Source organism: Chiloscyllium plagiosum, chromosome 3, assembly GCF_004010195.1.
Source record: "Chiloscyllium plagiosum isolate BGI_BamShark_2017 chromosome 3, ASM401019v2, whole genome shotgun sequence".
Classification (NCBI taxonomy): domain Eukaryota; kingdom Metazoa; phylum Chordata; class Chondrichthyes; order Orectolobiformes; family Hemiscylliidae; genus Chiloscyllium; species Chiloscyllium plagiosum.
In genome coordinates, this window is record NC_057712.1 from 95,882,168 (window position 1) to 95,907,008 (window position 24,841).

General features: G+C 41.0%; 1 protein-coding gene across 34 annotated transcripts in view; it reads left to right on the forward strand.

The window, feature by feature from the left end:
• The window catches only part of eya4 (EYA transcriptional coactivator and phosphatase 4), a 554,349-nt gene that overhangs the window by 415,532 nt on the left and 113,976 nt on the right, over positions 1 to 24,841 (forward strand). For all 34 annotated transcript variants that reach the window (XM_043686452.1, XM_043686599.1, XM_043686613.1 and 31 more), the window contains 4 exons: positions 3,224 to 3,290; positions 11,180 to 11,322; positions 11,483 to 11,605; positions 16,538 to 16,620. In XM_043686452.1, coding sequence (XP_043542387.1) covers positions 3,224 to 3,290; positions 11,180 to 11,322; positions 11,483 to 11,605; positions 16,538 to 16,620 — 416 coding nt within the window. The remainder of the gene's footprint in view (positions 1 to 3,223; positions 3,291 to 11,179; positions 11,323 to 11,482; positions 11,606 to 16,537; positions 16,621 to 24,841) is intronic.

The window sequence follows — 24,841 nt, forward strand, 5'->3', positions numbered from 1 at the left end:
CTACCTTTGAGCCAGTTCTGTATCCAAATGGCTAGTTCTCCCTGTATTCCATGAGATCTAACCTTGCTAATCAGTCTCCCATGGGGAACCTTGTCGAACGCCTTACTGAAGTCCATATAGATCATATCTACTGCTCTGCCCTCATCAATCTTCTTTGTTACTTCATCAGAAAACTCACACTCCTCCTCAGCATCTTCCCTGCACTCCTACTGCACCATCTTTGAAATCTCTCTCACAAACTCCCTTTTGCCCAACCCTCCCATCTCAGGATGCTGCCTTTTCCACTCTCCTAGGCCTGTGTCTGCTGTATCTTCCTCTGCGAACACCCAACCTTGACCTCCCAGCCCGTGGACTTCCCAAAAGCCACTATCACCACTGTCTCCTTTCCACACTATCCACCGTCATGGCTCCCATATCAGCTGAACCGAAATAACTTCCACTTTGGCTCAGCACTTCTCCAAGGATAAATGAGCAATTTAAAAACTCTGTTGTGTTATAATAACTAATTTAGTAATTATCATAGAGTCATACAGCATGGAAACAGACCCTTTAATCCAACTAGTCCACGCCAACCATGTTCCCAAACTAAACAAGTCCCACTTGCCTACATTGACCCACATTCCTCCAAACCTTTCCTTGTTATTTACTTATCCAAATGTCTTTTACATGTTTTAATTGTATCTGCATCCACTACTTCCTCTGGCAGTTCATTCCACATACAAACCACTCTCTGTGTAAAAGAGTTGCCCTCCTGTCCTTTTTAATTTTTTCTCCTTTCACCTTAAAAATATGGCCCCTAGTTTTGAACCTCCCCACCCTAAGGAAAAGATTCTTGCTATTCATCTTATATCTGCCTTTCATGATTTTATAAATCTGAATAAGGTCACTCCTCAATTTCCTATGCTCCAGTAAAGAAGAAGTCCCAGCCTATCTTTATAACTCAAATCCTCCAGCCCGAGTTAATCTTTTCTGACCCCCTTCAGTTTAAAAATATCTTCTGATAGCAGAGTGTAACTAATAGTAATAACGCTATCATGATCACTATAGTGATTTGTCTATGTGAAACAATCCCACACTTTGCAGCTGGGACTCAGAAAAATTTTAATCCTTGAGCTTTTCGTTTTCTTGATCACTTCTAGTTGAGAAAACTTTTGCATCAACTTAATCCCTTATCCGTTGACTTCCAGTGATTTCCACTGAATGAGCATTGTGTGATTTCGTTTCAGTGTCATTGATTTCTGTAGATCGTTACTACACATTGAGTGATAATTGAACTCAAATTGAAACTCAAATTGAACTCTTTGGAACACAGAGCATTGCAAATAAATGCTATTGAATGCTGTTTTGTACAGAACGGTGTTAAAATTTTTTGATAGCAAGGCTGCCTTCCAACATGACCTTTTTCATTGTTTTAGTCTATTTCAAGTGAAATATGCTTGAAATAGCACCACAACCTAGCAGAAACTCTACCATGATATTTTGATTTTGTTTGGAAACAAGCTGGTCAAGACAAGATTATATTTTTCAAATGTAGGAGGATATAGATATATCCCCTTTGAGACCAATACTGATGTTTTTATTTGTCATCAACTTTCAATTTTATGGTTCAATTAGATTCAATCAATTAAATTCCCTTATTCCTCCAAAGGAAATGAAACATTTGAAGTTTATATTTCCTTGTTTCATCTGAGTGGAATGAAATATTTGCAATTTCTGTCATGAATCTTGAGCATGAAAATGGCAAGCCCTTCCTGTTCAGTCAGAAGCAGAGCTGGAAATAAAAGGCGACTTTGATTCAACCTTATTGTCATGTTTTTATTTCTATATGTACAAAAGAAAATAGAAAGAGTGAAAAGAAAATCCCACATTAGAATAGTTCATTCCATTCCTGTGAGTTCTTACCTTATCTAAATTGGAAAAAGAACAAATGGAGACATTTACAGCTGGGCTCATATGGATCTACTTTAGCAGTCATTTGTTATTACTGAATAGTATTATGAATACCACAGTTTCTTCAATCTATCCAGCTAGGAACATTACTGACCTGGTTCACTATTATTTAATTGGTCAGAGATATCTTAAACTTTTTTGGGGTCATTTTCTTTCAGTTATGCAATCCCCAAATTATTCAAAGGGGGAAACTTAACCTTGAAACACATATGGTTTTATTTTTGTAAATTAAGTTTGCATCTAAGCATTGAAAATCTAAGTAACCAAACAAAATTTATCAGAATCCACAATCAAAATATTACACACAGATGGAAGAAGTAATATGGTGAATTGATGGAGTTGTGAGGTTAATATTCAGCATTGAGTGAGCTCATTTATATATATATAATATATATATATTTTATATACATATAACAGGTACGATGATAACAACCAATCCCACATAGTTTCCTTGCATGGAGGGGTGGAGCAACAGTAGTCCTCTATGGTACATGAGCAAACTCTGAACCTCTCTACCCTGGACCTCTCTAATCACAAATACATCTGGACCTTCCCCTCCCCCAACTCCCATCCCTGGCCCCTGATCCTGAGAATATTCCTGGCAGCAATGTCCTGCCACCAGAATCCCAAAACTGCCGCTCGAGCACATAATGATTCCCATCAGGTTTAGGGTGTGAGTCAGTGTTGGATTAGTTCATTGAGATCCCACTTTTAAAGTCTCCTTGGCTTTACACTGTGGTAGGGGCATAGGAGTAGGGTGACATGATTTGTGAGTTTGTTGCCAGCCTCAGCTATCCCTACACCGCAGTTGAAACTGAGCTGTTCATTGCTTGAAAGTTTACGACTGCACCTCTCAGAAGTTGAATTTTCACAGGTAATAACATACAGTATGAGAACTAACTTAAAACTTTTGAATCTAGACTCTTGCAGGTCAATATTTAGGCCTTCAAACGCATATTCCATTTGTATCTTCTGAATTCCAGCTGCAACAATATGGCAGGACTAATGCATGCAATCAGTACAACATAAAATCTAGTATTTTTATATTCCTATCGACATTTTTGCTGACGTTTTAATCTGTGTTTGTTGCAATTCCTTTAACCATGTTAAATTTTATTTTTCATGCATCATGCACTTAATTCTGCAGATGCCTAACAGTTAAAGTTTATTTTGTCATCTCACACCTGCTTTACTTGAGTTTGTGCCACAAAATCAAAATGCATTTGTTCTGCTTGTCATTTAATGTTTCACATGTCTTTTCTTTTTCCTGTAGTTATAACAAGTAGTGGCTATAGTCCAAGAGGAATACACCAATACTCACCACAGCTCTATCCTTCCAAGTAAGTACAAAAAACAGTTTGTCGTTGAAATGGAATGTTTTCCTTATCTTTATTCATACATAGATTTATATGCAAACAGAATTGTGTCTCTGCCTGGATTCTATTATTACAATTTCTCAAGAAAACCACATCTTCTATGTTATTTCTGATAATGGCGTCACATAAAACAATGTTATATTTTGAGAACATAGAACAGGCCCTTCAGCCCACCACGTACGTACAGACCATGATGCCATTCTTAAACTAATCCCATCTACCTACTCATGGTCTGTACCTCTCATGTTCATGTGTCTGGTTAAATGCCACTTAAACATTGCTAATATAACTGCTTCTATTGTCTCCTCTGGCAGTACATTCCAGGCACCCATCACCCTCTGTGTAATAAAAACATGCCTCACGCATCTTCTTTGAACTTTTCCCATAAGACCACAAGACTGAGGAGTAGAAATTAAGCCATTCAGTCCATTGAGTCTGCTCCACCATTCAATCATGGCTGATAAGTTTCTCAACCCCATCTCATGCATTCTCCCCATAACCCTTGATCCTCAAAATATACTCAATGATCTGACCTCCATAACATTCTGTGGCAATGGATTCCATGGGTTCACCGCTCTATGGCTGAAGAAGTTTCTCCTCATCTCCATTCTAAAAGGTCTTCCCTTTACTCAAAGCTCTCAGGTCCTACTCTCTCCTCCCAATGGAAACATCTTCTAATATCCACTCTGTCTAGGTCATTCAGTATGCTGTATGTTTCAATTAGATTCCCCCCTCATCCTTCTAAACTCCATCCAGTATAAACCCAGAGTCCTCAAATGTTGCTCATATGTTAAGCTTTTAATTCCTGGACCATTCTCGTGAACCTCCTCTGAACATGCTCCAGGGCCAGTACATCCTTTCTGAGATATGGGCCGTAAAACTGCACATAATACTCCAAATGTAGTCTGACCAGAGCTTTATAGAGCCTCAGAAGTACATTACTTCTCTTATATTCACGTCCTCTCAAAATAAATGCCATCATTGCATTTGCCTTCCTAACTACTGATTCAACCTGTAAGTTTACCTTGAGAGAATCCTGGACTAGAGCTCTAATGAACTCTAATGAAATCTGATGAACTCAGATTTCTCCAGTTTCCTCATTTCCCCTCCCCCCACCTTGTCTCAGTCCCAACACTCCTCCATCGCCAGACCAAAGCAACATGACGGTTGGAGGAAGAGCGCCTCATCTTCCGCCTAGGATCCCTCCAACCACAAGGGATGAACTCCCGAAACGTCGATTCTCCTGCTCCTTGGATGCTGCCTGACCTGCTGCGCTTTTCCAGCAACACATTTTCAGCTTTGATCTCCAGCATCTGCAGTCCTCACTTTCTCCTAGAGCTCTAAGTCTTTACACTTCAGATTTCTGAATTTTCTTCCCATTTAGAAAATAGCCCTTACCTCTATCCTTCCTACCAATGTACATGACCTCTCACCTTCCCACTTTGTACTCCATCTGCCACTTCTTTGCCCACTCTCCTAACCTGTCCAAATCCTTCTGCAGCCTCCCTGCCTCCTCGATGCTACCTGTCCCTCTACCTATCTTTGTATCATCTGCGTATATAGCCAGAATGCCCACAGTTCCTTCACCAGTGTGGTCCCAACTCTGAGCCTTATGGAACACCACTTGTCACCAGCTGCCATTCTGAGAAGGACCATTTTATCCCTACTCTCTACTTTTTGCCAGATAGCCAGCTTCTATCCATGCTAGCACCTTGCCTCTGGCACCATGGGCCCTTATTTTACTCAGTAGCTTCCTGTGCAGCATCTTGTCAAAGGCCTCTTGAAATCCAGATACATCACATCCATTGGCTCTCCTTGGTCTAATCTGCCCATTCCTTCCTCAAAGAATGCTAGCAGATTGGTCAGGCATGACCTCCCCTTGATTAAACCATGCTGACTTTGCCCTTTATTACCATACAATTCCAAGTATTCAAAAATCTCATCCTTCGCAACAGATTTCACAATCTTACCCACAACCGAGGTGAGGCTAATCAGTCTGTAAATTTCCATCTTTTATCTTATTCCCTTTTTAAACAGGGGTGTCACGTTAATGATTTTCCAGTCCTCTGGGACCCTCCCTGATTCTAGTGATTCCTGAAAGATCACCACTAACGCCTCCACTATCTCTTCAGCTATCTCCCTTAGAACTCTGGAATGTAGTCCATCTGATTTATCCACCTTCTGGCCATTCAGTTTTTATAGCACCTTCTCTTTGGTGATGGCCACCATACTCAGCTCTGCCCCCTCATTCGCTTGAATGTTTGAGATATTACTTGTGTTTTTCACCGTGAAGACTGACACAAAGTAATTATTCAATTCCTAAACCTTTTCTTTGTTTCCCACTACTATCTCTCCAGCGTCATTTTCCTGTGGCCCAATGTCTACTTCTGCCTCTCTTTTTGCCCTTTATGTATCTAAAGAAACTTTTACAGTCTTCCTTTTACATTGTTGGCTAGCTGACCCTCTTATTTAATCTTCTCCCTCCTTATTTACTTTTTTTGTTGCCATCTGTGGTCTTTGTAAGCTTCCCAATCCTCCGGCTTCCTGCTGTCCTTCACCACATTAAATGCTTTCTCTTTTGCTTTTATGCTGTCCTTGACTTCCTTAGTCAGCCATGGTTGCCTCATCGTCCCTGTACCATGCCTCTTAAGTGTTCCTTCACCTTAAGTTCCCTTATGAAGTTTGCCTCATTGCACAACACTAAATCCAGTATTGCCTGTTCCCAAGTGGGCTCCACCACAAGCTGCTCCAAAAAACCATCACATAGACATTCCACAAATTCCTTTAGTTGCAATCCACTTCCAACCTGATTTTCCCACTCCACCTGCATATTGAAATCCCCCATATTCACTGTAACTTTGCCTTTCCTACACATCTTTTCTATCTCCTGGTGTATTTTGTGCTCTAGCTCCTGGCTACTATTTGGAGGCCTGTACATAACTGCAGCTGTGGTTTATTCACCTTTGCGGCTCAATTTTACCCGCACAGATTCTACACCATCTGGCCCTACTTTGTTTCTTGCTCTTGATTTAATTTCTTACTAATAAGGCAACCCCACCATCTCTGCCCACCTGCCTATCTTTTCAATAGGGTAATATCCTTGAATTTTCAGCTCCCAATCCTGATCCCCTTGCAGCCATGTCTGCGTGATGCCCACCACATCATACCTACCAATTTTGATCTGCGCCACAAGCTCATTTATCTTATTCCTCATACTGAGTGCATTCAGATATAACACCTTCAGTCCCACTTCTTATTGTTAATCGTTTGTCTAGTGTGCTTGAAGCTTTCCCCTCTCACCTTAAATCTATGCCCCCCCCAGTGTTTTATGTTTCCACTCTGGAGAAAAGGTTTTGACTTTCCACTCTATCCATGCTTCTCATATTTTTATGCATTTCTATCAAGTCACCCTTCAGCCTCCAACCCTCCAGTGAAAACAATCCAAGTTTGTCCCACCTCTTCTTAGAGCTAATACGCTTCAATCAAGGCAGTGTTTTTGTTTGCACTCTCTCCAAAACCTTCTAATGGTGTGTTGACCAGAATCACACATGATGCTCTAAATGTGGCCTAACATGAAGTTTTAAAGAGCTGCAACATGACATGCTAACCTTTATATCCAATGCCCCAACCTTGAAGGCAAGCACACTGTCAGCCTTCTTTGTGGGCGGCACGGTGGCACAGTGGTTAGCACTGCTGCCTCACAGCGCCAGAGACCCGGGTTCAATTCCCGCCTCAGGCGACTCTCTGTGTGGAGTTTGCACATTCTCCCCGTGTCTACGTGGGTTTCCTCCGGGTGCTCCGGTTTCCTCCCACTTACACAAAGGTGTGCAGGTCAGATGAATTGGCCATGCTAAATTGCCTGTAGTGTTAGGTTAGGGGTAAATGTATGGGTATGGGTGGGTTGCGCTTCGGCGGGTCGGTGTGGACTTGTTGGGCCGAAGGGCCTGTTTCCATACTGTAATGTAATCTAATCTAATCTAATCTTTACCACCTTATCTACTTGCATTGACACTTTCAGGGACCTATGGACTTGTACCCAAAGATTCCTCTGTCTATCAATGGTCTTAAGGGTCCTGCTATTTACAGTTTATTTTCTTCTTACTTTTGACATCCCAAAATGCATTGCCTCACACTTGTCCGGATTAAAGTCTATCTGATATTTCTTTGTGCAACTTTCTAACTGATCTATATCCTGCTGTATCCTTTGACAACCTTCCTCAGTATCTACAACTCCACCAATCTGCAAACTTACTAATCAGACCATTGACATTTTCATCCAAGTAATTATATATATTACAAACAACAGAGGTCCCAGCACTGATCCTTGCAGAACACTGCATGTCACAGACTTCCAGTCAGAAAAATACCACTCCACGACTACCCACTGTCTTCTGTAAGCAAATCAGTTTTGCATCCTACTCACCGACTCCCCATGGATCCCATTTAATCTTGATTTAAATCTTCTGGACGAGCCTACCATGAGGGACTTTGTCAAGGGCTTTAGTAAAGTCAATGTAGACTGCCTTACCCTCATCAATTATCTTTGTCACTTAGAACATAGAACATTACAGCACATGCAGGCCCTTCAGCCCTTGATGTTGTGCTGGCCTTTTATCATACTCTAAGATCAGACTAACCTACATACCCTGCATTGTACTATTTTCCATGTGCCTATCCAAGAGTCGCCTAAATGTCCCGGATGTATCTGCCTCTACCATGACTGCAGGCAGTGTGTTCCACCCACCCACCACTCTCTGCATAAAGAACTTACTTGTGACATCTCCCCTATACCTTTCTCCAATCACCTTAAAATTATGACCACTACTGACAGCCATTTCTACTCTGTAGGAAGGTCTCTGGTTATCTACTCTATCTATGTCTCTCAACATCTTGTACACCTCTATCAATCATTTCTCATCCTTCTTCGCTCCAATGAGAAAAGCCCTAGCTCCCTCAACCATTCTTCCATTGACATGCCCTCCAGTCCAGGCAACATTCTGGTAAATCTTCTCTCCACCGTCTCTGAAGCTTCCACATCTTACCTATAATGAGGCAACTAGAACTGAACACAATATTCCAAATGTGGTCTATCCAGGGCTCTACAGAGATGCAGCATAACTTAGTGGCTCTTAAACTCAATCCCCTGCTAATGAAAGCCAACACATCATGTGCCTTCTTGACAACCCTATCATCTTGGGTGACAATGTTGAGGGATCTATGGACATGGACCACAAGATCCCTCTGTCCCTCCATACTGCCAAGAATCTTGCCTTTAATCTTGCATTCTGAATTCAAATTCAACCTTCCAAAATGAATGACTTTACACTATTCTAGGTCGAACTCCATCTGCCACATATCAGCCCAGTTCTACATCTTGTCAATGTCCCATTGCAACCTACAACAGCCCTCCACACTATCCAACCTTTGTGTCACCAGCAAATTTACTAACTCACCGTTCCACATCTTCATCCAAGTCATTTGTAAAACTCACAAAGAACAGAGGTCCTAGAACCGATCCTTGCAGAACACCACTGGTCACCGAGCTCTAGGCTGAATGCTTTCCATCTACGACCACCCTCTGTCTTCTATGGGCCAGCCAATTCTGTATCCAGACAGACAGGTTTCCCTGTATCCCATGCCTCCTTACATTCTGAATGAGCCTACCATGGGAAGCTTATCAAATGCCTTTCTAAACACCACATCCACTGCTCTACCTTCATCAACATGCTTTGTCATATCCCCAAAGAATTCAATAAGGTTTGTGAGGCATGACCTGCCCCTCACAAAGCCATGCTGACTATCTCTAATCAAACTATGGTTTTCCAAGTAATCATGAATCCTGTCTTTCAGAATCCTCTCCAATACATTACCCATCAATACATTCTACAATACCTCTACAATACATTCCTCAAAAAACTTGATCAAATTTGTGAGAGAAGACCTTCCCCACAGAATGCATGCTGACTATCCCTACAATATCCATTTATTTTCCCAAATGCGATTAAATCTGGTCCCTTAGAATCTTTTCCAATAAATTCCCTACCATTGATGTAAGGCTTACTGAGTTAAAATTTCCAAGATTTTCCCTGTCTACCCTCTTAAATAAAGGATTAGCATAAACTATTCATCACTTACCTGTGGCTAAAAAGAATACAAAGATCTCTAACAAAGCACTCCTGCACCCCGTTAGTATCCTGGGATGGGTCCTGGGGACTTACCTCCCTTAATGTTTATCAAAACACCAACACTTTCTCCTTACTATCGACATGCCCCAGAATATCAATATACCCCTCCCTAATCTTATCATCATCCATGTTTTTCTCCTCAGAAGTACCAAAGCGAAGTACTCATCATGGATCCCACCCAATTCCTTTGATTGCATGCATAAATTCCCTCTTTTGTTCTTGAGTGGACCTACCTTTTCTCTCACTACTCTCTTCCTCCTAATATATGTATAAAATTCCTTGGGTTTCTCCTTAATCCTACTTGCCAAGAAATTTTGTGGTCACTTCTAGCCCTCCTAATTCCTTGTCTAATTTCTTTCCTTCTTCCTTTATATTCCTTAAGGGCCTTGTCTGATTTCAGTTTCCTAAACCTTACAAATGTTTCCTTTTCCTTTTCAACGAAAGTTTCAATATCTCTTGTTATCCAGGGTTCCTGAATCTTGTTATTCTTATCTTTCATCCTCTCAGGAACATGCTGGTCCTGAACTCTGATCGTTCAGCCTTTAAAAAACTCCCACATCAGATATGAATTTCCCTAAATCAGCCACCCCAATCTAATTTCTCCAGTTCCTGCTAAATACTATTGCAATTAGCCTTCCCCCCCACAATTTAGTGCTTTCACACAAGGATGAATCTTATCCTTTTCAATAACTATCTTAAAACTTATGGAATTATTGTCACTGTTCCCAAAATGCACCCCCACTGAAACTGTAATAACTTGGCCAGGCGTATTTCCCAGTACAAGGTCGAGTGTGACCCTTTTCCTAGTTAGACAATTGACATGTTGTTTCAAAACACCCACCTACATGCAACTAACAAATCCTCTCCTGTCTAAGCCCCTGACATGAAGGAGGTTCCAATCAATATTGGGCAAGTTAAAATCATCCACTACAATAACCCTCTTACCATGATCTGCCCGACATATCGATTCCTCTATCTCCCACAGGTTATTGTGGTACCACTGATCTGGCTGTTGCTATTGCTTTCCCCTGAGTGGCAATCCATCCCCCCCCCCCCCCAAATCAAACAACATCCAGAATGTTATACCTGTATGAAGAGGGGAATAGCCATAGGGGACTCCAATACGACCTACCTGTCCCTCCTGACGGTCACCTATCTTTCTGGCTGAACCTTTGTTGAAACTCTTATTGATAAAACTTTCAGCCTTGCGTATGTCCCTTACTACTGTTCTAACCAATTCATGCAACATACTAGTCAGGGGCATTTCATTTCCACCTGATCAGACATGTCTCACAGGAGGAGCAGACCACTGCTGTACCTGCTATTACTACCCACCAAGTAGCAATTGGATTAGAAGAAAAGACAAGACCATACCTTGCCTCATTCTTCTTAGCAAAACCCAAAGCCTGCACTTTGATCTCAACAGCACCACTTTGACCTGACAGACCCCTCTCCCACTAAAGCTTGTCTCCCTTTGATTTGCTGGAATTATAAGATTGGCATTGATGCTTTTCCCAAATAACTTGACATCACGAAGTAATCCCATAGAAATTTTCCAGAGGGGGGAATAAAGGCTCAATGTCACTGTTTAGCGCTGTAATGTGGATATAAGCTTGCCTTTTCTCTCTTTGTAATGTGCAGCTTGACATAGCTTTCTGTTCTCCACAGGCCATACCCACACATTCTTTCCACACCAGCAGTACAATCAATGACAGCTTATGCTGGACAAACCCAGTATTCAGGAATGCAGCAGCCTGCAGTCTATGCTGCGTATTCTCAGACAGGCCAGCACTATGGATTGCCCGCTTATGGTAAGGCACTTCTCTGAGGTTGTACTCAATTAATTATTAGTACGATGGTTATTTTGTTTAGTCAGTTGCCTCAATGTAAACCAAAGAGATTTAAGCTTCATTTCAAAAAGCAATGTTAGAAAATTTCAAGTTTAAACCAGTTTGTGTGCACTCTTATCAGGAATTAAGACAGAAGGGGGACTTCCACAAGCACAATCTGCATTGCAGACAGGATGCCTCAGCTACAGTCCAGGATTTGCTGCTCCCCAACCAGGCCAGACAGCATATTCCTATCAGATGCAAGGTTGGTGGTGTGTCCTTCTCTCCTTTCTATCTGCCTACCAACTAATTCAGTTTTGATTTTTCTGATCCTGGTCTTATTCTAGATGGCAATCCATTAATTTTTAACTAGTATTTCAAGCTTTTAAAACAGTTGTGCAAAGATTTGAAATAATCTTACATTTACAAAGCTATTCCACCAGCCTGATTACTTTGAAATACCTCAATCTAAATGTTATAATCAGAAATCATTTTAAACTTCTGGGATATTTCTTCAAACTATAATGAAGCTGATTTACCTGAGCATTGGCCCAGAAAGTCCTTGGCTGCAGAAGTCAAGAAAATAAAAAGTTACCCAGACCTTTGCTCCCTTTATTGTGCTCCCAGGTAGTGAGGTACCAGGAAGGGTTGTGCTAGGTTCCAGAGAACTGAACAAATTTAAAAGGTATTCCTTCACCCAGCAGAACTTGTGTCTCTCACCTACAGATCCCCAGGAGGTTAGGGCTGTGTGTAGGTCATGTTAAAACTCAGTCAGTATAACACGGTTTGGGTACACTCCTGCTTCACAGTTCCAGGATGGAGAGAGAGCCAACAAAATCAATTCCTTGAGTTTTGCTGAAAAAGGACTCACTCTTGTCGAAGTTTTTTATCTTGCACACATCGGAACATTTTACAAGAAAACACATTCAAGAGGAAACCAGTATTTATGCTGCAGAAGAGTAGCGTGTTGATTGGTTGGCAAATGGACAAGAATTACTGTGGAGAATACACCAGTTAAGTGATGATTGACGGTTAACTGCCAATCTTTGTTTAACTTTTAAACTAGGCAGGTAGACTCTGTTTGGTCAGGGCATTTCTGATTGAGAAATTGGCCAGCAGTGGGTGTCACCTATTCTGTTGAGTTAAAACAGGCATACTGCATATTCAGTTTATTTCTGTCTACAACAAAAAGGGCCCGTGTATGAATATATGTAGCTTCCAACACCTGCATGTAAGACGGAGTGACAATTCTAAATTTGCTGTCAGCATAATTCCTCACACATTCAGCTACATTATTCAGTCCAATTGCAGTATAACATCTAATGTTGTACCCAGTGTTACAAGTTTTACAAGTGTGAACTAGTTGGATATGGGCAATACCTTGCTTGTTGCAAGTAGCCAAAGGAACATGCTGTTTGATACAATCCGCCAGTCTTTAGGATGCATGGCCTGCATGGCTAGCATCACAACAGCATTGAAATTCACAGCCCACGTTACTAATTTGTGTGATAGAACATTTCTTGGCTTGAAGGCAACATTCTGGAAATGACAAACACCAGTTGTGTTACTACTATGTTGTAGTGGTAATATGAAAAAACTAGTTTCATCGGCATTCAGCATTAATTGTTGTATTTGCTAAGGCAATACCTCTCCCAATCAGAGTTGCAGTTGCCAATCCATTAGCATTTTCTTTATATGCAGTCTAAGTGTTGTTTGCCCTTGAATTTGTATTCTTGCAAAATGTCCTGATGAGAGCAAAACAAAAGGTTGATAAAATGTGTCATTTTTTTAGCAATGCTTAAGTTCTGTTCTTCAAACTGTTTTAAGTAATTCTTTTGTCTTTTTATTAACAAATTTGGAAATGAATGTCATTGATGTTTGCTCAGTAAAGTATAGTTTTGTGCTATATCCAAAGTTTTAACATTTACAATATTTATATGTGCTCTGAAATTTCAGGAGCATAACAAAGCTAATTATAGATTGAATGCATGCCTCACTTAGCAATGACAATGACAAGGTTTCGGTCAGCCACCCAATTTTATGTCCAATTGATTTTGATGGAGTTTAAATCAGGAAGGATGTAAACTAAGCATTCAACCTGAACTCACCCATCTTTCAGTGTTAAGACTGAGGGTGGCAAAGCTCAATGTGGAATAGAGTGCATCAAAGTACTTCCCTAAGATGTTGGCTTTCCTGATCAAATCATTCTTCATTGCAAATTGCTTAAACTCCCAAATAGGACCACCATTTTTGGACATGAGAAGTTCTGGTCTACCTCAAATTAAATGGATAAAGCATTTGAAAAAATGTGAAGAATAGTTTAAGCGTGTCATGTTGCTGCTATGTAATGGCAATGCAAGGGACATCATCTATTAATACATTACTGCCATCAATCCAATAGGATGTTCTATCTACCACAAAAGTGAGCAATGTCATGTATAAGTTTCAGTGCCATCTTGATGCCAGCCACATAGGCTGCACATCCAGTGATTGCCTGACTGAATTAGACAGTATCTTCCTCAAGCTGTTTATAATATTCAAAGTACAGACTGTACACAGCCAAAAAAGGGGGATGTGGCAGGCTAATGGTATTATCACTGGACTGTTATTCCGGAGATGTTCTGGGGACATGACAGATTGTGGAATTCGAATTCAAATTCAGAAAAAAAAGTTGAAATTAAGAGTTCACTGATGGCCACAAATCTATCATTGATTGTCGGGAAAAATTTCATCTGATTCACGAGTTCCCTTTAGGGAAGGAAAATGCTATCCTCACCTGGTCTGGCCAACATGCAACTCCAGACCCACAGCAATGTAGTTAACTCTGGGCAATAAATCCTGGCCTAGACAACAAAGCCCTCATTCTATGAATGAATAAGCAAAACCCCAACTTAAAAGGTCTATTTTTAAATCTGATTCAGCAATTAGATAACACTTACTGACCCATCGTGAGTGGGCTAAAATTTCAAAAATTCCCTCCAAGATGTGTGATGACATTTCCAGTATTGACTTCAGGTCAACTTTCCAACTAATCAGCAGCCATTTTCTTCTGTCATATAAACTGTTGTGATTGTTCGAAATTTGGCATTCTTGCATTAGTCCTGATGAATGCAAAATGAAAAACTTCTTCAACATTACCTCTTTTCAGCAATATTCAAAACTAAGTACTTACAGATGCACTGCTGTGTTCAATTCCAGTTGTCACCAGATCAGTAGAACTTCTAGGTAAAAGCCTATTTCACTGGTCTTTGTGAACTTTCAACATGGTCACATTTGAGCTTGAACTTCCTTGTAGTAGCTTCAGGTTCCTGCAGTAACTTTACTGGAAATTCCACTTACGTAACAAAGTAGAAGTAAAGTCACCATAGTCCTACCAGACCATAGGGTTACTTTCTCGTTAAAGAGAGAGATGACAGGTTTAAGTTGAGGATAACCAGACCTCAGACAAGGCGAGAAGTTGAGAACAAGAATATTGCATGATAACCTCAGCCAGTGCTACAATTAAACCCACGCTGTTGGCATCCATCTGCATTGCTCACCAACTATCCAGCCAACTGAGCTAACTGACCTCAAAAGCAAAGGAACAGCAACAATGCAAAAGCTACTACAAGGACCTTCTGAAGAATTTTTTTTCTGATCAGCTTGTCAAGTTTCTCAATCACAAGAAGTATCAGTCACCTTTATTCTACAAAATCATGTTCTATTCAAGTATCTTGTAAATGCAGAGATAAACAAAGACTTTGGTTGTAAAAGTGTTAATACAAGAAAGAAAATAAATGTATTCCTTTTTTAAAATATTGCCAGTATCATCAGAAGTACAATGGAAACTCCCAAAGCAGAAATCCCAAGATTTCTCATTTTGAAAACTTTGGATTCCTGTCTAATGCAATCTGATGGGGTTTTTTCTGCAATGTTTATTCTCTGGCACACCTAAACTTTTCAATAGGTGTACAACAAAAGAGCAGCTATTGTAGTTTCATATCTAAAATTTAGATCAATTGCAAACTGAAAATTTGGCAACAGTAATTAAATCTCTTGAGAATAGAAAAATCAAAAATATTAAATGTAATGAGCTTCCACACTTTTAAAATTTAATTTTCTGCGTCAGTGAGGCAATTTATCACAAATATTCCAGCTAAGCACAGTAAACCTAAAGGTTGTTCTGAACTAAATACCATATGTCAAGAGCCATTTAAAGCGTTTAAGAGTAATGCCCATTGAAAATGCTAGCTTTCTCAATAATGTAATTTTACAGGGATCATTGCTTGTCACTTGAATGGACGAGTCATAATGTTTTGTAGCATGTGTTATGGGTATCTATTGGGCTAAGTAGAGCAATATCACAGTGTTGTGTACATTTGAATGCTGAATTTTTCAGCAAATTACTACTTTAGTGGAGGAATTGGGAAACTGAGCAAGCAGCTTCTTGACTTCTGGTCCTCTACACATGTACAGATACTGGAAATTGCTGCGTGATTTATCCTTTATTCCCACACCATTGTTCTTCTGATAAAACCAGGCCATTGTCTTATCTTCTTTGTCATGTATCAGTTTGGTTAAGTCTTACATTCCTTTTGTAATCTGTTTACTCAGCAGAACAACAGCTTAATGGCATATGTTAACTTTTTGCTGTCACTGGACATAACGAAAAACATTATTGTCAAGAATTGCATCCAGCACTAGTTTAATCTGATTCTGCAATTAGACAACACTTAGTGAACCATCCTGAGTGGGTTAAAATTCACAAAATTCCCTCCAAAATGTGAGGCCTCTCCAATCAGTGTGCTGATACCATTTCCAGCATTGACTTCAGGTCAATTTTCCAACTAATCAGCACTCAGCACCGCCCTCATGGCCTGTCTACTTTCCTTCCTACTTATCCAGTCCATCCTCCCCTCCGACCTATCACCTTGACCCCTCTAATCTCCAGCATCTGCAGTCCTCACTTTCGCCTAACTGATTTTCTTCTATCATATAAATTGTTGTGATTGTTTGAGGTTTGGCATTTTTGCATTCGTCCTAATGAGTGCAAAATGAAAAGCTTCTTCAACATTATCTCTTTCCAGCAATATTCAAAACTAAATACTTTCAGATGTACTACTGTGTTTATTTTTGTCATCTGCATCTGCAATTTTTACTGTGATGCTCATTTTGAGACATATGAAATTTCTAAACGTACTGTTTCTTTTGACTTTAGGATCCAGTTTCACACCATCTCCTGGTATTTATGCAAGCAGCAACTCTGTTTCCAATTCAACAAGCTTCAACAGTTCCCATCAGGTATTTTTCCCAATTCTCTTCTCTTCACCACCTTTCCCTGGTGACAGAAAATACACTTGTTTCTGAACCCTGGGTGTTGCACAGCTTCCATGACGATACATTTTTGTCAGTTTTGAACTTGCTAGCCTTCGATACCATGGTTCAGTCTACTCCCAATCTCCTCAGCACCACGTATATGTGTTTGTACATCTTCAGTCCCAAAAGGGTGCAGTGGGTAACAGTCAGAAAAGGGATTGCCATCAATTTTATTTCCTCAAATCTGGAGATGATTGATCAGTTATAGCAATCCCATTACTACCATTGTCTGAGAGTGGCTAACACAAATCTCTTTCCAACGTCTACAATTATGCTACAATTTCTCAATGTAATTATATCTCAGAGAAATATTGCAACTTTAAAGAAAAGATCTTTTCATATCTTATTTAGCTAGGTTTGAAAATGAATTTCAAATTTATTTAAATTGCGTAATTCTTTAATTGAATTTGAATTTACCTCTATTTCCACCCATTTCCTTGGCACCATTGTGACCACAACCCATTTTGCTGAACTGACTTCCTTACATATGCTGAAGCTCCCAATTTGCTCCCAACTTGCTTTCCCATCTGCCTTTGTATTGTCAGTAAACCTGGTGACAATGCACTCAGTCCTTTTTTCCAAGTCATTAATATTGACTGAGTTATAAATGTTTGAGACATAAGCACTGATCTTCATGGTGCACAATTATTTAAAATTTGCTAACTTATTCCAATTCTTCCCCTGGAATTTTAGGCTACATCCATGCATCCCACACCTACCCTCTGGCAGGGGTAATATAAAGCTTGGTGAAATGACAGGGTCACGGTTCCATCACCTACTCACTTCGAGTCACTTCTGCACATATTTCATGAGCAACAGTGTAATGTCAAGCTTATCCACCAACTCTTGGCCTAATTGTGGCCTTTATGTGGCTAATTATTGGTTCCCATTGTGCCTTAAATTTAATGTTTTTCATGGTAGGTTTGTTATCACTGACTTAATATCTGCTGCCAAACATATCCTGGCAGTCACTGAAGTCTAGCTGAAGAATGGAAGTAATTTACTCTTGGCAAGGGAAATGGGTCTTCCCTGTCCATTCTATTTAAGCCCTTCATTATTTTGTGAACCTTGAATAAGACACCTGTTAGCCTCCTCTATTCTAAGGAAAACAACCCGAGTCCATCCAATCTTTCTTCATGCCTGCAGTTTTCAAGCAATGGAGACACTCTTGTACATCTCCCTGTCCTTCCTATGACCTTAAGACCATAACAAATAGGAGCAGAATTAGGCCATTTGGCCCATCGAGTCTGCACTACCATTTGATATGCTACTCAAACCCTGATCTCCTTACCAATCAAGAACCTATCAATCCCTGTCTTAAATACACTCAATGACTTAGCCTCCAAAGCCCTCTGCCGCAATGAGTTCGACCATCCTCTGGCTGAAGAATTTCCTCCTCATTTCCGCTACAAAGCATCATCCCTTCACTCAGAAGCTGTGCCCGTGGGTCCTAGTCTTTCGTATTAATGGAAATATCTTCTCCATGTCTACATATCCAGGCCTCTCTGTATTCTGTAAGTTCCAATCAGATCCCTCCTTATCCTTCTAAACTCCATAATGTACAGATCTCAGCGGCTCCTCATATCACAAGCCCTTCACACTTGGAATCATTTTTGCAAACGTCATAGAACAAAGATAACTTGCAGTCCAGGAATAGGCCCTTCAGCCCTCCAAGCCTGAGCTGATCCAAATCTACTGTCTAAACCTGTCGCCCAATTCCTAAGCATCTGTATCCCTCTGCTCCCCACCTACTCATGCATCTGTCCAGACGCAAATAAATCTACCGTGCCTGCCTCTACTATCTCTGCTGGCAACACGTCCCAGACGCCCACCACCCGCTGTGTAAAGTACTTGCCCCTTAAACTTTTCACATCTCATCTTGAAAGCCTGACCTCTCATTATTGAATCCTTCAACCTGGGAATATGCTTATCTCTATCCACCCTATCTATACCCTTCATGATTTTGTAAACCTCAATCGGGTCCCCCCTCAATCTCCTTTTTTCTAATGAACCTGAGTTCATAGCTAGCACCTTCTTACCAGGCAACATCCTCGTAAACCTTCTCTGCACCCTCTCCAAAGCGTCCACGTCGTTTTGGTAATGTGGCGACCAGAACTGTACACAGTATTCTAAATTCGGCCGAACCAAAGTCTAGTACAATTTTAACATGACCTGCCAGCCCTTATACTCAATACCCCATCCGATGAAGGCAAGCATACCATATGCCTTCTTGACCACTCTATCCACCTGTGCAGCAACCTTCAGGGTACAATGGACCTGCACTCCCAGATCTCTCTGCTCATCAACTTTTCCCAAGGCTCTTCCGTTCATTGTATAATTCACTCTAGAATTAGACTTGCCTAAATGCATCACCTCACATTTGTCAAACACCTTACTAAAGTCCATGTATTTGACATCAATCATATACATTCCTTCCTTCATCTATCAGCTTGGTCACTTCCTCAAAGAACTCTATTAAGTTGGTAAGGCACAATCTCCCCCGCATAAAACTATGTTGCCTATCACTGATAAGCCCATTATTTCCTAAATATAACTAGATCCTATCCCTCAGTACCCTCTCCAGCAACTTTCCCACCACTGACATTAGGCTCACTGCTCTGTAGTTAATATCCCTACTACCCTTCTTGTACAGGGGGACAACATGAGCAAATATAACTAGATCCTATCCCTCAGTACCCTCTCCAGCAACTTTCCCACCACTGACATTAGGCTCACTGCTCTGTAGTTACCCGGAATATCCCTCCTACCCTTCTTGTACAGGGAGACCACATGAGCAACCTTCCAGTCCTCCGGCACCTCACCTGTGTTTAAGGATGCCACAAAGATTTCTGTCAGGGCCACAGCTATTTCCTCTCTCACCTCCCTCAGCAACCTGGGATAGATCCCATCCAGTCCTGGGGATTTGTCCACCTTAATAATCTCTACCCTACTAAACACATCTTCATTACTTCTGTCAACGTGCTCCAGACTAATCAAACTTCTATCTCTAACCTCAACAAACATCATGTTCCTCTCCTCAGTGAACACTGATGCAAAGTAATTAGATTAGATTACATTACATTACAGTGTGGAAACAGGCCCTTCGGCCCAACAAGTCCACACCGACCCGCGGATTTGTCCACCTTAATAATCTCTACCCTACTAAACACATCTTCATTACTTATGTCAACGTGCTCCTGACTAATCAAACTTCTATCTCTAATCTCAACAAACATCATGTTCCTCTCCTCAGTGAACACTGATGCAAAGTAATCATTCAGAATCTCACCCATTTTCTCAGGTTCGCCGCACAGCCTTCCTTCATTATCCTTTAGTGAACCAATCCTTTCTCTAGTTACCCACTTGCTTCTTATATAAGAATAAAATGCTTTGGGATTCTCCTTAATTCTGCTGGCTAAAGCTATTTCATGACCCCTTTTAGCCCGCTTGATTCCTCATTTAAGACTCGTCCGCTATTCCTCCAAGGCTCATTCTGTTCTTAGCTACCTGGACCTTATGTACCCTTCCCTTTTCCTTTTGGCTAGTCATACAATTATTTCTTGTCATCCACGGTTCACGAATCCTGCCTTTCCTCCTTTGCCTTTAACGGGACATGCCTATCCTGCACTATCTTAACCAATCTTTGAAACCCTCCCACATATCAAATGTGGACTTTCCTTCAAACAGCTGTATCCAATCCACATTTCCCAGCTCCTGCCTAATTTTGATATAATTGGCCTTGGCCCAGTTTAGTCCTCTTTCCTTAAGATCACTCTCATCTTTGTCTGCGAGTATTCTAAAACTTACAAAATTGTGGTCACTGTTCCCAAAGAAATCCCCCACCACAACCTCTACCACCTGGCCTGGCTCATTCCCCAATACCAGGTCCAATATGGCCCCTTTCCTCGTCGGACTATTGACATACTGCTCTAGAAAACTCTTCTGGACCCCCTCCTAGGCCAGCACATTCTTCCTTACATGCAAGGGCTAAAGCTACTCACAGTGTTCCAAATCTGGTCTAACCAGATCCTTACACCAATTTAGCAGTACATTGCTGCTGTTATATTCTAGCCTTCTTGAAATGAATGTTAACATTATGTTTGCCTTCCTAACTGCCAACTAAACCTGTATATTAACCTTAGGAGAATCCTAAACTAAGACTCCCAAGGTATCTTTGTGCTAAAAGATTTCTGATGCCCTTTCTCCTTTTATAAAATAGTCCATGCCTCTATTCTTCCTATCAACATGCATGACCTCACACTTTTCTCCACTGTATTCCATCTGCTACTTCTTTGCCCATTCTCCTTACCTGTCCAAGTCCTTCTGCAGTCTCCATGCCTCCTCAACACCACCTGTCCCTCTACCTATCTTTGTGTCATCTGTCAACTTAGCAACAATTCCCTTGCTTCTTTCATCGAGATTGTTAATGTATAATGTACATAATTGTGGTCCCAACACAGACTCCTGTGGAACTCCACTCGTCACTGGCAGCCATCTTGAAAAATACCCCTTTATTCCTACTCCATGCCTTCTGCCAGTCTGCCAATCCTCTATCCATGTCAGTATCTTGCCCCCATTACTATTGGCTCTTACCTTATTTAGCAAACTCCTGTGTGACACCTTGTGAAAGTCCTTCTGGAAATCCAGATACTTTATGTCCATTGGCTGTCCTTTGTCTGAATTGCTCATTACCTCATCAAAGAATTCTAACAGATTTGTCAGGCATGATTCCCCCTTGACAAAGCCGTGCTTAACTCTGCCCTATTTTACCATGTTAAAAATCACACAACACCAGGTTATAGTTGCACAGGTTTATTTGGAAACACTAGCTTTCGGAGCACTGCTCCTTCATCAGGCTCCTTTATCAGCAGCGGTCCGAAAGCTAGTCTGTCTAAATTCACCTGTTGGACTATAACCTGGCATAGTATGATTTTTAATTTTGTATACCCCAGTCCAACACCAGCATCTCCAAATCATGACTATTTTACCATGTACTTCCAAGTACTCTGCACTCTCATCCATAATAATGGATTTTAAAATCTTACCAATGACTGAGGTCAGGCTAAATGTCCTATATGTTGTTACCTTCTGCCTCCCTCCCTACTTAAACAGTGGTGTTACATTAGTAACTAACCAGCGTCTTATCTGCTCTTGTGTCACTCAATGAAGAAAAGTATCCAATCTACCTCCTTTACCTACCTGTCCGATCAGGTCCGGTGGGCATGTGCTGCATGTGCTCCAAGTTTTTCTTCCTCTGCCTCTCTTAATACCTTCCTGTTTATTGTGTATTCTTATGAACCAGACAGGACCCTCTGAAAATATTTGAAGAAGGTAGCCTAAACCCTAACGTTTTCTTATTTTAAAGGTAGATGTGAAGTGCATGTTCCAGATGTGACATAACTGGTTAAACTACTTGACGTTAAGCAAAACGCAATCATTTAAACATGCATTTAATGTTCAAACAGAAGAAAGAGGAATTTAGGATAACTTAACTTTTGGAAAACTTGATTGAATAATAGATACAGTATCAATTACTAATTAACTGTTCCAATATAGTAACATTCCCATGAACACATCCCTGGACAAAAAGACAAATTTAGACATGGATTCTTATGTGCAGTTCTCCAATCCAGGAGGAAAAGACATCATGAGAAATTCCAGAGGAAGCAGCAACTAAAAATCATTCACTGAAGCTTCCAACTCTTCTGAGACCCCAAACAGCTTCTGCTGCTAAAGCTAAAAAAAACTAGAAAGCCTTGTTTCTGAGAACTGGCCACACCCACATTCAGGCTGTTAAAAAGACCCAAGGCCTCCTAAGCTGTTGACTTAAGCTGTCTTCAGTAGCCAGTTCAATACTTTTGCCTATACAACCTCTCTTCAGAAAAACCCAGGACAAAATAACCTTTTAAAGTGACAGCATCATCACAGTTCCCTTGCTTTCGTTTTCTCTTCCTGAGATGCATAACCTCCACATTTCTTTAGATGAATTCTATTTGCCACTTTTTTGCTCACTCAACCAAACCATCAATATCTCCTGACAGTCGACAGTCATCCTCTTCACTGTCTGTTACTATAACATTAGTCATCAATATTCACCAGCCAACTTTTGTGTTGTCTGCAGATCTCCCAATCATATTTCCTACTGCTCATGAGGAAAGTATACATTTGGACGTAATTATTTTGAAACGTATTCATTAGTATGTTCTGATATTATGACATATACTGAGGTACACTTTTGTCCTTCTGTTATCAGAGTTAAAGTGACCATTCATACCTGGGAATCAGGCCTTTTTAACTGTTAATATCACAGAGAAGCCAGATCATTGTTAAATGAGTGTGCATGTGTCTTCCAAGAAAGAGTTCAAGAAATGTAAAAATCAGAAGTGCAAAAACTGACAGTTCTAATACATTGACAGGAATGTTGCCATCTCCGGCAAGGCCAGCATCTTAACGATCTTTGAGAACATCATGGTGAATCATTGCAGACCATGAGATGAAAGCCCTTTGATAGATTGGGAGTTCCAGGACTTTGATTCAGCAACAGTGAATGAACAATAATATAATTCCAAATCAAGGAAGGAACCTTGATCTTCCTGCTAGTTTTTTCTTCCGTTTAGTAAAGGTCTTAGGTTTGAAGCATGCTGTCCTGGGAGGTTTGGCAAGTTACTGCAGTTCTGTCACTGTGCATCAGTGCTGGAGGTATTGAAGATTTAAGGCAATCGCTGGATTATGTCCCAGATGGTAATGGATTTCTCAGACAGTGTTCGAGCTGGACTCACCCGCAAAATGTCACACACAATTTTGGCTTGTGCCATGTGGCTGTTGGGAAGAGGTAGGGGAGTCAGTTGAATAACTTATTTCAGAAGTTTCTTCATTTAAGGAATGTGGACATCATTGGCATTTATTGCCCGTCCCTAGTTATTCTTGAGAAGTTGGTGGTGAGCTGCCTTCTTGAACTGCTGCAGTTCTTTCACTGTAGGTAAATCCACAATGCCATTAAGGAGGGAATTCCAGGACTTTGATCCAGTGATGCTTCAGGAACAGGCAATATGTTTCCAAGTCTGGATGACGAGTGGCTTAGAGGAAAACTTGTTGATGATGGTGTTCCCACGTCTCTGCTGCCCTTGTCCTTCTAGATGGTAGTGGTCTTGGGTCTGGAAGGTGCTGTCTAAGAATCTTTGGTGAATTTCTGAAGTGCATCTTATAAGTGGTACACATTGCTGCTACTGAATGACAGTGGTGGAGAGAAATAATGTTTGTGGATGTCATACCAATCAAGAATGCTCAAATTCTGTTTTGTTCCTAACCACAGTATTTCTCCAGTTAGTCCAGTTGAGTTCCTGATCACCAGTAACCCCTAGCATTTTTTTATTTTTTCACTTGTGGGATGTGGGACATTGGTGTCGCTAGCTTGCCACATTTACTGTCCATCCCTGGTTGCCATCGAGAATGGAGTGGTGAGCTGTCTTCCTGAACCACTGCAATCCATGAGCTGGAGGTAGTTGGTGGGGATTCAGAGATGGTCATGTTACTGAACATCATATGGTCAGAGGACTGTTTTTTGCTCTTGGCCAATGGATTTGAAAATGGTGGGCGATTTAAAAATCCAGTAGCCAGCATTCCCACCAGTTCCCTACCTGTCTGAAATTCCACAGGGCATTGGACAGCGACCCATTCTGGGAGTTGTTGAGCTTTTAATGTGCCAGTTTTGCTGCTCACTTAAGGTACTCTTCCCATCCACCCCCACTGTTCTTCTTTTAAGCACTGGCTGGGGAGGCCCAAGCCTGGTAGAAAGTTCAGCAGCTTTCACAAACTCAGATCACCAACACTACACTCAGCCGCCCAATTTGCAGGTTTAACTAGGTGCCTCAGCACTGTGGGGCTGCCTGTAATGGCCAGCCCTGGTCACTAGTTCTGTCTTGTACTGCTGGAACTAAAGAGCTACTAAAGCATCGGATAGGTTGGCAGCTCTCTTAGGGCTGGACATCCTCCCATAAAAGGAATGGAAATCTTGCTTTAAACCCATTAACACTACTCCAACATTAAACTGTCATAGAGCTAACCTCACGATTGTGGGAGGGCTCCACTCTGACATTCTTATTAAGGGTGGGTATGGACTGTGGTAACCCGAAGAACCCAGCACAGA